Raw genomic sequence first — 16,851 nt, 5'->3', positions numbered from 1 at the left:
TGAAGTTTGTAAATCCCATTTTTATTTCTAGTTTTTGAATAGATTGTGAAATTTGTTGATGTATTCTCCGTTGACAAGTGGATCGCATTTGGTTTCGAGTGGGTACTTTTGGTTTTCATACGTTGTTGATGTCTTGCTTTAAAACTTAATTTCTTTGTGCTTCCTCCACCACGTACATAAAAAACGATTACAAAACGAGCCAATCTTCATCTATTTATAACGAAAAGGCTATTTGCACAAAGTGCGTATTACGTTTTGACATATTGTAAAATGTAGCATCGTCATCTTCTACAATTTTGTAAACGGAAGCATCACTTCCTTCTACAAGCACTGTGAAGAAGACAATACTACTTCCTTTTACCAAATGTTTGTAGAGGATAGTGATTGCTTCCTTTTACAAAGTGTTTGTAGAAGAAAGGGTTGCTTCCTTTTACAATGTGTTTGCATGTAGAGTGCTGCTTCCTTTTACAAAGTGTTTGTAGAATAGAGTGTTGCTTTCTTTTACAAAAGGATTGTAGAAGAGAGTGTTGATTCCTTTGACAAAGTATTTGTAGAAGAGAATCATGCTACCTTTTAGAAAGTATTTGAAGAAGAGTTTGATTTTCAATTCACAAAATGTTTGTAGAAGATGGTGATTATGTCAAAACATAATACAAAGCATTAACAGTTACATAAATCATTAAGTCAATGCTAGCTTCATTAACTACATCATTCGAAGCTTTTCAGTTTACTCGAAACGTGCGAATAGTGAAATAAAGACTAATCGCACTTTGTGCGATTAGTACCAACCTATTTATAATCATAGCTTTGACGTATCTGTCCTTATGGTGACCCAAATTTGAATTCCTTACTACTACAACTAAATTTTCTGAATGAGGCCGGCATCAATAATAGAATAGCAAACACATCAAATCTACCATTTTGACTTACTCATTCATTCAGGACATGTATGTTGCCAACGTTTTGGTACATCATTCAGACAAATTCAGGAATGGCACAAAGAACTCGAACAGTTATCAATCTGTTGCTATTTTTATAAGTAGAAAACTTATTTACTTCCCATTAATTGACAACTAAAGCATGAAAGTTGGGACAGTTAATATTAGGCAAGACATTTGCATTACATTAATTGATTAAGTTTACATTTTCGTTGATGATTTTAACAAACGAAACCACACACAATTCGTCACTAGATCGTACTTGCGATGTTCAACTTAGAATTAATCGTGTACATATAGGCATAACCGCAATATTAAGAGGAACACAGAAAATTATTTTTGTTAAATTATCTTTATCCTGAGGGGTAACAACGCCAGTATACCATATACTTGGAATAATTGTAATTCGAATATGAGATGTAAAATTGATAAACGAAAAAGACGATTTGAAAGACATGTATCACGCATAATTAGTTGAACACATTTTTGTTGTGTTATTTTCCCCTCATTCATCCGGTTCGTGGGTGCTTCGACACAAAACAGTAAAGTAACAATTAATCCTCCTCATTTTAAATATTTAAAGAACGTCACGTCACACAACATTTCTAACATAAAACGACTCTCAAACAATTGAGAACATTACATAATAAACATTATTCACCTAAGCACACAAGCAAAGTAAAAACATGCGAAAACACTCATGCTTAGGAAAATATTGCCTTAAGAACAAAGCCTTTTATGGAGATTACTAACGAACATTGAAACGCCGAGTTTTGTCAGTGGAAAGACTGGAGTATGCCTTGTGTAAACACATAAAGATATCTGGTAATAAATTTCTTATGAAGTCTCCGTGTTATCCGCGCACCACCCAATATATTACCTCACTGTAAAGATAAATAAAAGTTACGATACATGTCTTGACATAATCCGGATCGATATAATTTTGTTTGCCTGTTCGTTCAATCCATATTCCACACGAATTTACATAATTCTACGGATACACCCGTATTTCATTTCATTGTGACTTATACCCTTAGCAAATAGCACGAAAATGCGAACTTATAATGGAACAAATTGAGAAGAATCTTTCTGCTTACCTTTATCTAACCTTCAATTCGACAAATAATAACCGAATCAATTTGTTTTTGCCATGGGCCGTAACGTTTCGATGTATCAGATCTTGTTGATGTATGTGCGACGGATCGGGGCATTAGTATCAGCATGAAAACTGAACTTAATTGGCAGACGTAGTTAGTCCGGATTAAGATTTTTAGTGCCACTGGCAATATAAATCCATATTGCAAGTGTATTCGAGGGAATTCGTTTTTTACTTCACAAATAAAGGATGTAAAGGACTAACGAACGAACAAAACAAGTCTATGTGTCTCATTTATAAAAGGATAAGATTATATTTTAACAAAAATATTTTTAAAAAACCCAAGGCAATTCTACCGCATAGCATTCTACAGAAATGTCACCAAGTCAAGCGACAGTCCAACGTATCCAGATTTGTCAGTTTTAAGTTCTGTAATATGAAACGAGATTTATAATCTCGGACACCATCAATTTTAAGAAATGGTTGAGTTTTGATAAAATTGCAATATAAATATCAAGATTGTCGGAATGTTAACATTGGCTAAGCAGGGACTATGTTTGTAAAAACATTTTCTCATTTAACAAAAGTAAGGAAAGAACTTTTGGATATTTCAGGCGTTCTCCAACCCACAAATACAATACATCTAAATTTAAATATCTATATAAAGCCTGCACCGTCTGTTACGTCTCGCCTGTTACACGAGTCTTTGGATACGTGTCATGTGCGTGCATGTTCGTGTACGAAATCTCTAACAATATTTATATGTAAACATATGCGGCAGTGGATTTTGTGGGTTGGCAATATGTGGTATCTAAGTAAAGGGAAGCAGAGTTTCTAAGCTAATTTCGGTCATTGTAGATTTTTCCAAGTTTTATCAAAAAATATTTTTGGGAAAATTCGGAAAATAGTTGGAAAATGTTTTCTTAAAAATAGTCCTCTGCTCCTAGGCCATTAGTCAAAATTAACCACAATTATCTGACTTTTTCTATTAAAATTTCAGTGCACGACAACGTTGAGAAAATGTGTAAGAAAGAAGAATGTTACGAATCAGTAAATAATTCGAGACTTTTATTATCGAATAAAATAATATTTATCAGAAAATTAGACGAAAAAAAAAATTAGAAGGGAAAACTGTCACTGTAGCTAATGAGGATCGCAGACTTTTTCATTTTTTGTCAGACGAAGTTGACAAATGAAACTTTTTGTAAGAAATGGACAAAATTTATTAGGTAAATTAATATTCCGATGTTAAGAAGCATGTGGGAGACGCAAAAGTTGTGCTTGGACAGACAAAATACGAAAGAAAATCAATTAATTAGATCATTAGAGTTCTTTTTGACCACATCAAATTTATAGGGTGTATATCACACTCCCCAGTCTTTCACGTAATGGAGAACTGTAATGACTAAAATAAAGCTATAAACCTGTGGTTGACGCGGCCTTATAGTTTGCATCGTATGTTAACAAATGAAGGAAAAGATTTGGAAACAATTAAGCAATTAGTTGGTCAGAAGAAGTAACAGATTGAATGAGCATATGAGCTCTTCATATTACGATACGACTGCCAAGAAGTCAACACTCATGGCACAATAAAAGGGCCTTTACCAAAGTGTTACCAATTACCAATTCTGCGGTTTATTTGACTATCAAATAAATACACACCAATGCCACCCTGTGTACCGTTCAATCGAGATTATTTAGTTACGGCGCGGCAGCAAACAATCGTCGTACCATGGGCGATATCAAAAGAAAATCGTACAATATATTCAATGTAATTAAATTGAAATGTATGACTGGCTAGAAATGCTAGAAAATCGATAGACTCACAAACCCGAACGATGTAGTTTTAATCATGGTGGCGTCAGGTTTTCTTCTATTTTATTTCACGGAATTCCATTATTCCGCTTTGTTTGTAGAACGCAAAGGTTTACAGGCATTGGTAGGACATTTCATGAACGAAAAAAAAAAATGTTTTATTGCGCTCAGGGAAAAAATACCATTCCACAAAATGAAAATGTGCTAATTTGACGTTGAACAATTACCGCCGCATCGTTAGTATTCTCTACATCGATATGATAATGTTCACTCATTATTGTATATACGAACCATACGTACCTTTGAAAGCTATTTTTATTTAACTTTAGGATTCCAGTAGCTACTCAAAATAGCCATTACAATAACACCACAATCACAACCACGCTGGTGACCACAAAAAACAATTCTGTCGAATTTTGGTCATTGTCACGTAACTAATCACATATTAAAGCAGTTACGAAAAAGTTTAATGAAAAATAAAAATCAAATATGTGCCGCCCAAATTGCCCACACGGTATAACGATATAATAGTAATGGATTTGTACTCACCGACAACCTTCAATTCAACAAATATCGACACAGTCGGATATAAATTTAATTGGCACTCATATAATCCTTTGTCTTCGTCACGTACAGATTTTATCCGCAGCGACCAATGACCCATGTGTCTTGCATGCTCAACAAGAAATCGATCGTCACTACTATATGTTGATAAGCCGACGGTGAGTAATTGAAAATCGCGACGTCGAATCCATGATACCTGTGAATGGAAGTGCAGAAAGTGATAATTTTATAGAATATAAAAAGCATAGAGAGGGAAACGAACGGAAAATGATGGCAATTTTATTTGAACACTCTACGGTGCTTGAAAATTAACTTTTTAACGCTGCAGATTTATTTAGTGATTTCTTTTTAGGTTAATAGCATTATTATGAAAATAGCAAAGCGTCTGGATGCCAATTATGGACACTATGTTGCTGTACATTATTATCATTCGATTGTCATTCTACTACGGAGAATTAAGTGATATCGGTCAGGTATATTTATAGTATTAAATTGTGTTTCATTGTCAATGTCAATAGATGGTTTGATTTGGTTTATTGTCGTCAGTGAATATTTTTAAGAATTTGATTTACTGAAATTTACTGAATCTGCAACCGCAATTTACCGAAAAAGCTTTTCCGGAAAGTTTCAGTAATTTTTCGATAAATTTCGGTGCATTGGCTACCAACTATTCGCCAAAAAATTAATGTTACATGAACCACTGCAGCTAATAAAAGTTCATTAATTTCGGTAGTCTTCAGTATAATTTCAGTCACTAAAACTCCAAATAATCATACTCCCATTAGACCAGAAATCAATCCAACCATTGTCTTTACTCTTAGTTTAAAACCATTTTTATTAGCTTTTTCGTTTTAATTGGCTCTACAACCTCACTAATTATTTTGAGTTAAATGTGAGATGGCTGATGGTGTTTCGTAATTATATTTGAATCTGAAATAGAATATTCCCCAGGGGATCAGAGCTGTAGAATATTTTATTGAACTCTTCATGCAGTATACATTTTATGCAGTTGAAATAGGCATTACCATCAAACTGCAATCGAAATGTGAGTTTAGTTCTCAAGTTTAAAGGAAATCATTCGCATACAAACGATGCCAGAGCCGAATACCGTTCAATTATAGAATCTATTTTCGAAAACGTACATTATATATTTTGACAGTATGAAGTGTTCAACGCTTTCAATGTGATGTGAGTATTGCAGAGAAACTCTTTATTTTTATGTATGCTACCATTAAAGATATCCGATGATATTCATTGTTAAGGAAAGTGCCATTGAATGGGAAAAACAACAATGATCGTCATAAAGAAATGAGTTGAAATAATTTCTAGTTTAAGATTATAACAGCCAGAATTTATATTTGACTTGAAAGAATTGCGTAGCTGCAGTAAAACAGAGATTCAAAGGAACTAAACTTAGGTTTTGTAATAAAGAGGAACTAGTCGTGTTTGGATTTTGAGCAGCGAGTGAGATATATAAGAGACTAGTTAGCAGGGCTTATTTCAGAGAAAAAAATTCACAAAATTTCGGAAACTTCCGAAAAATTCTGAAAAAATTAGGAAAAGTTCCTAAAATTTTTAGAAATTTTTCAGAAATAAAATTCTTTAAAATGAGCCCTGCTCGTCAGATCGTTATTTGGATGACAACGGCAATTGATTCGGATTCAACATTAGCATATATTTTCCATGCAAATTAACCACCTAATTAAAAAGGAAATTGAGGAATTTGGCAACTCGAAACCTAACACCGCAACTTTCCGAAATCTCATTAAGATAGTGAGAAAAACATAATAAACTCCCACAATATTATACTTTGTGTATAAGCGCTGGAGTCATACAGAAAATAATTATTATTTGCTATTGACCGCAACCGATTCCCATTAATTTTTCAAATATTCAACAGCTACGGTGTTACAGTGTTGAGTATAGTGATCAAACAAAATGCAAAATTTCCATGAATGTCGGTATAAGAATTGATGAATTATTTATTAGATTCTCGATCTATTTTCATAATAAGTGGTATGGTTTTAGAGTTATACACATTTCTCGTCGTTGTGTTAAAAATCTTTAAAATCCGTTTTGCAGCATTTGCTCTTTGAACCCCCGGGATTTGTAGTGTGCTCTGTCAAAGGTAGAGACAAATTACGGGTAAAAAGAAAAGGTGTTCAAACGAAAATGTATACCGTAACGATTACAATAGGTTGATCTTTGAGGGTTGAAATGATAGTATTATGCGTTAAATTAGGTTAATTGTGTTTTGTGTTGACCTTTTCCTGTTATTTTTGCTTTCGTCTATTGTCTTTGCAACGTTATACGGAATATACGAGATATTTTCAGTATTTAAATGAAAGTTTCATTACGTTGATAGTTTTTGTCGGAATTTATTTTACAATCCAGGTAAAATTTATCCTTATTTCATGGAAATTTTAGTCGTCTGTCCTCTGTCACCGTGTATCATATCAAAAATGTTCCAATGTATATACTTTACAGTCCAGATAACACAATTTCACCTCTACGAACAGCAAGCATATCTCCCAATGATCTGTCCATACAAACCGAAGGAAACAGCGATTTCATATAAACAAACTCATTTTCATTGAAAGGTGAGTTTGTTTATGTGAAATCGCTATTTTCTCCGCTCCATACAACTTTTGACATTAGACTTTATTTTGACATTGATATCACCAACATCAACACTCCTATCGAATCTTTTACTTCGTTTGATTCAAATATTTTTAACAGATTGATAGAAAATCTTTTACTTCATTTGTTTTGACATTATTTTGCTATATTACCGTGTTAACTAGAGCTTAATGCTTATTCTTGGCGTCGCGTCGAACACAGATGACACAGCAGTCCGTAAATAACAATAACTATGATCTGTGGACCACTGTACACAAGTATTTAAAAAAAATGTTGTTTTGCTTGGTCAGTAATTCAACATCAACAAAACGTTGTATTGCTTTGACTTGACCAAAATTGTTGAAAAAATGTCTTTTGGTTGAATAAAAGAAATGTTTTCAACAATTTTGGCCAAGTCAAAGCATTCCAACGTTTTATTTTTATTTTGTATGTAATTCAAACAAAAAGTCAGAGAATAATTTTCAATATTTTGAGTCCGACCAACGAAAATGTGGAAACAAAATCAATTATTGTCGTCACGCAATAAAATTCAATTAATTATTTCTAAGGATTCCGACAAGATCTGGGAAATTTTACCAAATCCAATTCATGTTATACTCAGAACAAAGTTTCCATAAAGTTTGCCTTTATCCACTTATAAAACAGTTTAATGGCTTGGTAAATTGTATTTAATGGACTCTCCAAACACAAAAGCTTTTCTCTTCTCGATATTGTAATAAACGAGCTTTACTTTCGAAAACCAAGAACGATATTAGAAAATTTAGATTTATTTTGACCTTATACCCCATAACGAACATTATTTGAATACGCAAAATTTTTGGTTATTAAAATAAATCAAATCTAAAGTGGATTATACGAAAATTTATATTATTTTCCAGCGTCCACGTTTCCATCACTAACAAAACATAATTTATTTCAAATGGGTTTTATATGGGTCTCGGCAAAATCTACAAAACGAATATCAGAAATTTCCTTCCTCTTTTTTTCGGGGGGATTTCTCTTTTTGGCATCAAAATATTGGAGATGAATTGGGTTTCCCATTTTTTTTTATCGACTGAAAAAAAATAAATAAAATAATAATATTGAATGAAATGGTCGTTTAATGTGTTTCGGGCGAATCTAATGGGATATGGCATCAGAAGTTTATTTCTATTTTATTAGGACACAATATTTTTCAGCACTGTTTGTCAATATTAACACCAATAATATTTTTTAGCTTTCTTTTCCTTCCCGTATATGTATATACGCTTTTTGAGAGTTCCCATAACGAGCACCATAATGCATGCAATATTTTATTTTGTGAAATCTTGAAAAATCTCTGCAAAACTGAAATATATAAAAAAAATAAAAATGCTTGGGAAAATGTGTTGTGAAATAGCCACTATTCTCGTATCCGATATATACTCCCGGTTATAATGGCATATCGCTTTTCAAAAGGGAAACATTTATTTTTCCATCAATTCTGCTTCAACTGGCAAATGTTATTTTGATATTCGTTAGAAAGAAAATTTTTCTTTGCTGGCTCATTGGTTGTAAAATCAGTTTTCGATGAACGGATGAGGATTTTATTTTTATTTTCTTTCGTTTCTCGGAAATCATGACTTTTCATTTTTTTGTGATTAATTATAGAGGTTAAATCATGCATTTTACCGAAGAGTTGATTCAATATCGTAAAGCTTTGATGGAAATATGATGGAAAGATTAATTTTTCATAACTTCAAACAACTTGTAAATAATGAATATTTATAATAAATTATTTACCAACTGAGGTCTGCTTAGGGGGAAATCATCAGACGTTCCTATTTGTACTTTCAAAATCATTTGCACGAAAAAGCGGACTAAGTTCCAAATGGAATTTTGTAAATAGAAAAATCATTAAATAGCGCGCTGGTTCTTCACATTCCTCAATTCACCAATTCCTCAATTGCTAGGCATAACATGAAAGAAAACTTTCACATTCTTCGGTTCACGGAGCTTCTTTATCAAATCTGCTTTTCGGAAAATACAAACTATAACGAAAGAATGTTTCAAAACTTCCTCCCTCAACAGCAGTGTTGGTTTATAATATAAAATAATGAAAATAAACCACCGTGGAAAACTCTATCATAAATTGCAATGTTATATGTAGCACAGAATGGAATTATATCTGAATAAATGAACGCGGAGAATTTTAATTCTTAATGCTATTAATGCTATTAATGTTTAAGAGCTTCATCGAGAACAAATGCTTAAAAATTCTGAGTAGGGGCTTTAATGGTAAATGATATTCCGTAAATAAGTTTTTTTATATTTATTTTCAAACCCAACAGAAAACAGAACTACAAAATGCATTCCCTCAATGTTTCTGCAATGCAAACCGATATTATTTACTTTAAATGTATCATCCTACAATCGCTAAAACGAACTGGTGTGCATACGTTATTTTGCACCAGCTGGTCCCATTTGGAATTGTATGTGACCAGCTGGTGCAAAATAACGTATGCACACCAGTTCGGTTTAGCGATTGTACTAGATTTATGTAGATTCATTTATCTTTCCCTACAATGTCGACGACAGCTGACTAGTCGGTTCTGAAAAATTTCTTGATGAATTCTCTGATCTGATAATATCTTTGCCCACCGTCTGCACTTTAAAATAACATCGAACCGTAGTCGTCGTTAAATAGATTCTAGTTTGTCATCCATTACTTCACTAATTCGCTTAGTGAGTATTTCATGACTCCGCAAGTTATTCCAAGTCTTCTGCATCAAAAATTCCACACCAAAATAATTACGTTAAGGTTTCCCAACATTTTCAGTTAAATTTGATTATCATAAGAGTGGAATAAGGCTCTCCTTCAACCTATCATCACACCGTCAAATCTACGCACCACTAGTTGCGATACATATGCAACACTATCACAGAGTGCATACCGAGATCAAATGACAATTCAAAAATCTAATTTTCACTACAGTTATTTTATAGCAGAGGCTCTGATGCAGAGCGTAACGAAAGACTACACTTTCAAAAAGTTATGCTTCCACGAAATACCATCCACCACACCACACTGACAATATTTTACATCGTCGAAGCAGTAAGCTTATGTAGCCATAAAATATTTCTGTAGATATTTACCGTTGCAGATGGATTCCATTTCACTTGGCAGGGAAGCACCGCTAATCCATTTCGTTGCACTATAATGCGTGTATTATTTCTTGTCGTAAACAATGCAGAACCCGATGACGTAATGTGATTCTGTGACGTGGCTGCTTTACCATTTTCTGTAAAACAAGAATGAACCAAATTAAATTTCCGTTGGTTATTTATATTGTGTACGGTTAGTAAGAGTTACAAGCTGAAAATGTTATAAAATCCCGAAAGTCAGTCTTTTCATAAGCCCCAATTTAAAACAAAAAAATGTATCCAATTTGGTGCTGGTAATACGACTATTCCGAATCTGTAGACATAAAACCTTCGTGTTAAGCTGCTTTTAAGGTGGTTTGTTCAATTTATTTGAAAGCATTTAAGTATACACCATATACCCATGAAGTATACTGTTAAACAAGTAGTGCATGTGTATATTGTATAATATAACCGTATGTAGATAGTATCCTGATTTTCACACTATGTTATTACTGCAAATGTGTTTCAAGTTTCGAATTTCCTTTCCAACCATTCTACATGCTGAAATAATTAGAGTTTATGGGTCATTAAATTTCAAAGTGAAGAAAACCGATGCAAGCTATGTGCATTTAATTGCAACAGCTAATTTTTCAAGTGTAAATCTATTTACTTTTAATTTAGATAAATACTTCAACTTGACTTGAGTCGACCGATGCTCTAATCTTCAGAAAGTGGTTTGTGACCGACATAAGAGGATTACAGCTCGTTCTTATGCGAAAACTGTGTTAGACGGTAAGTGTTTTCGGTATTGCAGTTATTTGCATTGTAGAGTTGGCTTCATTTGAGTTAAAGCTAATGCCTTTATCCAATAATTGTAAAACAGGAATTAATAGTTTGGTGTTTTTGAGGACTGCTTGTCTCTACCAATACTGCTGGTAAAATCTGTCTTTCGAACAAAAGAAGAATTATTGAATTCTTGGAATTTTTGTTAAATCCTTGTAAACTCAGGACCGTCATTAAGTTAACAAAGGGAAGACAACCATTAATTGTATAATAAAGAAAATCGAAATGTGAAACACGTGTACTGACAAAATAAATAAGGGCACACTTGGGTTGAATGGTAGCCAAGTCATTCCATGTCAATCATACATGGGGGATCATTTTAGTCTAGATACACTGGGTAAAATTTTCTGCAGTTAATAATTTGGAACAGCCGGTCTATTTACTACACACGTGAAAGTGTGTAAGCCGAAAAATGTATCAACTGTTGCAAATTTTGTTTTCCAGTGAAATTGACCCAGCGTATTCCCTTACTTTATTTAAAGAATGTCGTATGACATGTTTAACTGACTGACTGGTTGGCTCAGTGATCACGTACTATCCTTCCACTAAAATGGGCAGGTTCAATTCCCGTGTCAGACAATTCTACATTAAACTATTCTAGCGACTCTATCGCATTGGTAACGCCCTAAAGTTCACTCAATGAGATTTTTTTTTACTTGAAGCTTCAGAATTTGGGAAGTTTACTATCGTATTAGCAACAAGATTTTATCTACTGCTAGTGAAAATATTCATAACTTTCAAGCAAAATTACATGAACCGTAATTAACATAAAATCCTTCTACACATGATCGTAGTAGGATTCGATCATTTGCGTGCACGAATACTTCTATCTTGGCTGTACACCCTTATGTATTACATAGATTTGCGCTCGACAATTCTCGTATGCAAATCAACCACGTTTACTAACTAAATTGTTGCTGAAAATTATAAATATTTTCAACTTGCTGTATAGATAAAATAAATTGCACCGACCGACGTCACGGCAAACTACAAGTTTCATTTTCATTTTTATTTTTATTTTCTAGCATCTCATTTTATCTACCTTTTAGCAGACATTTTAACATTGTAACATTGAATGTCAATTCGATATTAATGTCTGTAATCTGACAATCATTCATATATCTCTCCATTTACCAACTTCAATAAAAAAAATCAATAAAATTGATTTTGATAATACGATTTCGTTATATGTTCCGCGACCTGAAACCATCCTTATTCATTTTACACAACGTATACAGACACATAACAACCATATCCGCTGTGGGTTATTGGGTTATGGTATCTACTAGAAGTTATGTTTGGTTAAGCTTACAAATGTAAACTTTTTCACAGTCGACATGAATTTCGTCTTCACCTTGTATATATGTGTTGAATTGTCTATATATACATATGTAACCGAACAATCATATCGCCAATGTCCCACACTCCTGTTACATATATATAGGGCCGTAGCTACATGGGGGCTCATATTAACATTACCATAAGGTTCAGTTGTTGAACAGATTGAAGGTGAGTGGCTGATCACTATTTAGTACTAAGTTCATCTCTACCCAGATGGAGACATTGCCTAGGGTGCTTGAGCAGTTAAGGACGCTGAAGAATGGGAATTACAACGAAAGTAGAAAATCGAAAAATTTTCTCGTTCTCTTCGCTCGCGATCACTTCACCACAGAAAATGTCCCAGGGCGCTGGAATCCGCCACTATTTCTAGCGTTTATTGTCGCAGACACCGTCACACCACGAATTTTCAAGTTAAAGATCCACTTAATTTTTCATAGTCGGCGAACTTTGCAGACTCACAAAAAATACTTTTCCGACTTCTTCCGAATTTAATTTCATTTTTTCTGTAACATTGAACTCCAATTAGTAGAATAGGACTAATACAACTAACACAAATCTCAAAGAAAATTTTTAGTTGCAGTCGAAATAGGTGGGAGACCGAAAACTCGAAAATTTAGCTTGCATGAGTTATAAATCGATTTTTGACACCTAGGGTTGATAACAAGTTTTTTTGGACTACGCCAGTCTCGTCCCTATATCCATCGCACACCCCTAATATGAACCCAACAGACTTTCTTTTTAATTAGACTTTTTTTTCGTCTTGGGGCTGAGCACACCCTATAAAAGCGGGCTAGCTACGGCCCTGTAATATATAGCAGCTTAAACATATTTTATGCTTGACTGCATCAGCAAAACTGGGCGATAACCGCAACACTCGATGTATTTTCATTGGGGAAAACTCATCGGGCACGAGTGACTTGAATTTAAAACAGATTTTCTATTTAACTTTATTAACGCTATTGACGGCTGATTGGAAAGAAAATAAAAAATGTTATTAGATTTCGCTGTGTATTGTATGGGTACAGTACTTTTTATTTCGCTTTTGGGATGCCAAACATTTATATATTTTTTTAAGGCTTCATCGATGGTGTTAATATTTTATGTCAGAGCAAACACAAAAATCTGCAATTTACTTGCAAATTATTCGTTGCTAAAATAGGAAATGTGAGCGTAATTTATGTTCCATAACAAAGTTAATAAAAAATGCTCTGTGTTCGGAATATATTGGAAATGTTGTTGTAGCAACATAAAAAAAAAGTTTCAACGAATAAAAAAAATCTATTAACTCACGATAATGTTACGTTGTACACAAGTTTACTAACTAAATCTAACCGTCATTTCATCTCATCTACATAAACATTTATCGAACGATTCGATAAACTTTTTATGTTCCCAAGTTTTGCACACAAAAAATGTATAACGGAGGAAAACTTATTGCCGTTTAATGGATAAATTGAGTATTTGGGGTTGATTCGTTAGATAAAAGGGGTTTATTCATGGAATTCGCTGAGAGAGTTCGGCATTCACTAACAAATTCTTTGAAAAAATATTTCACCCGAATCTATAAATTTCCTGAATTTACTACAATCAATTTATGTAAATAAAATTCCAATATTTTTTTCCACTCGGTTAGAGTACATCGACTAGCAGCTACTAGGGAAAGCATTACATAATTAGTTGAATGAAACGGTAAAAAAGAAATTGAGTTGAATAAAGAACGACAATTCGAGAAAACAATTTTCGGACCATTACCATCACCAACAGCTTTCATAGAAGTTGCCAAATAATTCATTAGAAGAAGTACAGGTCGTCTATCACGCCCACAATTTATTAAAACTTAAGTATACAAAATTGCTGGCAAGATAAGAAAAGTTTTAAAGCTCTTGTGTACATACCCATATTACCCCAGAGGATTCACCAGTGCAATATTATATGCTGAGCACATTTTCGAATAACGTTCAGATCTATATGGGCGGAATATCGAAGTTTTGTAATGATTTGAAAATTAAATGAGGCGAGCAATGTACACCTATTCGCTAACACCAGCGTCTACAGCACTTTTGCTCCTTTTTTTGCAATGAATAATTTAATGGCTGTATGATAGGCTAAGAGCCTCAGTGTATATATAAGTTCTTTGAGGCCATCGACTTGACAACGTTTTCATCAATGAGGGATTCATTTGAAAAAGTACCTACCGAAATCGGACGCATTTTTCAGCGAACTTTTTTATGTATGCGGCCTAGATATGTATTGGTCCCGTAAGCCAAAATTTTCTTTGAAAATAGACTATGCCAATCATCTTTAACCAATGATGCCATTTTAAAGGTCCTCAATAATGGTGACTTTATCACTATTTTATTTTACCGGAAACATGCACACATTCAAATAAAAGCATTTCCGCCAAAAAATCGTTTTTTAAATTAACGGTCAAAATAATTTCAGTTTTGTGGTGTCACTTACAACTAACTTCACAACAGACATGTCAAGCATTTTTGTTTATCTGAATGGCAACATATTTTTGTATGTTTTCTTCGCATTTTACCGACTGAATTAGCATGAAACGTTTTGCAGGAAATTTCTAGGCACATAAACTTAAGGAATTGAACACTGAATTGCATAATCGACACCAAATTGCTTTTAAAAATGAGATTTTCACAACACCCACAATGTTTGACCAAATTAATTCGTCTTTAAAATTATTTCGGAAGATTTGTCCTGAATTCTGTTTAAGACACTAGAAAAAGCACACTCGGAACTATTTTCTGGACGAAATTTAAAACTGAATCACTTCGTTTTACGCGAAATACTGCAAATTTTCGACACAAACTTGTTTGAGATTAAAAATTTACTGTGGCAATTTGACACTTCATCAAAACAAAATTCAGTGAATCAGTCAAAACTGGGTGAACTGAGTGAACAATACTCACAATACTACTGTAATTGTAAAGTGGCAAACTTAAGACCTTATGTGGAATTTGGGTGGAAAATGGCGCAAATCACATATTTCAGGAATTTATAAAATGAAAAATCTTTCCGGTTTCAAGTTTTTTCGTCAAAAGACGAGACACGGGTATCTTTATTTTCAATTTTTAGCTACTTGATGCAAAAAAATTGAGAGAAAAAGTCATTTTGGCATAGTCTATTCCTCGATGCTTGTGTGCCAAATAAGGGGTGGTCGAAAACCGAAAACACGAATTTTTGTTATGGTGCCGACTCCGGCTAAACGAAACGTACAAAGTAATGTGAGATGTCATTTAAAAGGGAATTGCATGTACTTTCGGGGAAAATAGGGTCTTGCTGGGTTTAAAATTCATCCACACTGAGTTACGAGCGGTAAGGAGGAAATGTGAAATCTCGACGAAAAAGTTCCAGGTAGACCAAAGAACTGTTTCTCCTGATTGCTACTGGTCTACGCTACCGGTCATTTCGAACAAGTGACACGATGATTATACTTTTGAAGTGTTAATCCTCTAATCACACCATCTACTCGAGAATCTCCGAAAGTCGAAAGGGTTTGATCAACAACAACAAATGTTTTGTCTAGACCATGTACGGCTGCTGTTTCACGGTTTCGATAACGACGAATATACACTAATTCAAAACAACAAAATTATGTACACAATTGGCTCTGGACTTGAACTTACAATTACATCCGTTGTTAGTAACAACTTGTGACCAATGCAGACTGTAAGAGTAAGAGGCAAAACGTTTTTGAAAATCATGAAAATTCTCAAAAATTTAGAGGAAAAAAATCCTGAAAATATGGCTTAAGGCATACCCTCACGCCATGCTGCAACAAAACATTTTAATTTTAGCTGATGTATTGGTATTGCTTCAGTTAGAACCGTTTACCAATGAGGGACTCATATACACATGGCCTCTCGGCCTATAACATTAATCGCAGTTTTACAGAATTTTTACAAAGAACGTTCCACGGTAACATAATGGCAGTTTCTGTAAGAAATTCATTTGCTTTGCAGTATTATGCTCCGGAAAACTATCGTCTTTTGTGTAAAGTTTTTTTTTTTAATCTGAAATTTTCTTTATACAAATTTCTTTGAATTTAACTCTATTTGATAAAAGCTTCATGTGCGTTTGAAATTTGAATTAAGTTCGGTTGACATATTTACAAAGATCCAGAATTTTATTCGCAATAAGTAATGTCTACACCACAAGTCTCAAATATTTTCTTGTTGATTTTACCGGGGATTTTACTCGTTTGAAAGCTGAAATTTCCACACAACAAATAAATTGCAAACAAACCGACGAAAGATCTACAGACAAATTATGCTGCAAATATCTTTATTTGCGATTTTTTTCTGGTTTTCTTCTAGTATGCATTTCTGAATAAATTATCAGATGAACGAAAGATGGAAAGCAAACATATTTCACACTCCCCTTATTTCCGTCATAGATAGTCTATGTCAATATCTGAGATGAGTGTAAAATAATTGCTGCACATGGGAAAATATGTATCGGTACGGTAAGGATGGAGTCATGTACATGCTTTAA

General features: G+C 33.6%; 1 protein-coding gene across 1 annotated transcript in view; it reads right to left on the bottom strand.

Annotated features, from left to right (window-relative positions):
* The window catches only part of LOC119066962, a 135,419-nt gene that overhangs the window by 30,228 nt on the left and 88,340 nt on the right, over positions 1-16,851 (bottom strand). The window contains exons 3-4 of the mRNA XM_037169694.1: positions 10,168-10,313; positions 4,399-4,609 (exon numbers count right to left, since the gene is read on the bottom strand). Of these exons, the coding sequence (XP_037025589.1) occupies positions 4,399-4,609; positions 10,168-10,313 (357 nt within the window). The remainder of the gene's footprint in view (positions 1-4,398; positions 4,610-10,167; positions 10,314-16,851) is intronic.

This window comes from Bradysia coprophila, chromosome IV, assembly GCF_014529535.1.
Source record: "Bradysia coprophila strain Holo2 chromosome IV, BU_Bcop_v1, whole genome shotgun sequence".
NCBI lineage: Eukaryota > Metazoa > Arthropoda > Insecta > Diptera > Sciaridae > Bradysia > Bradysia coprophila.
The sequence above is the reverse complement of the archived record's forward strand: the minus strand, read 5'-3'. Positions and strand labels throughout refer to the sequence as shown.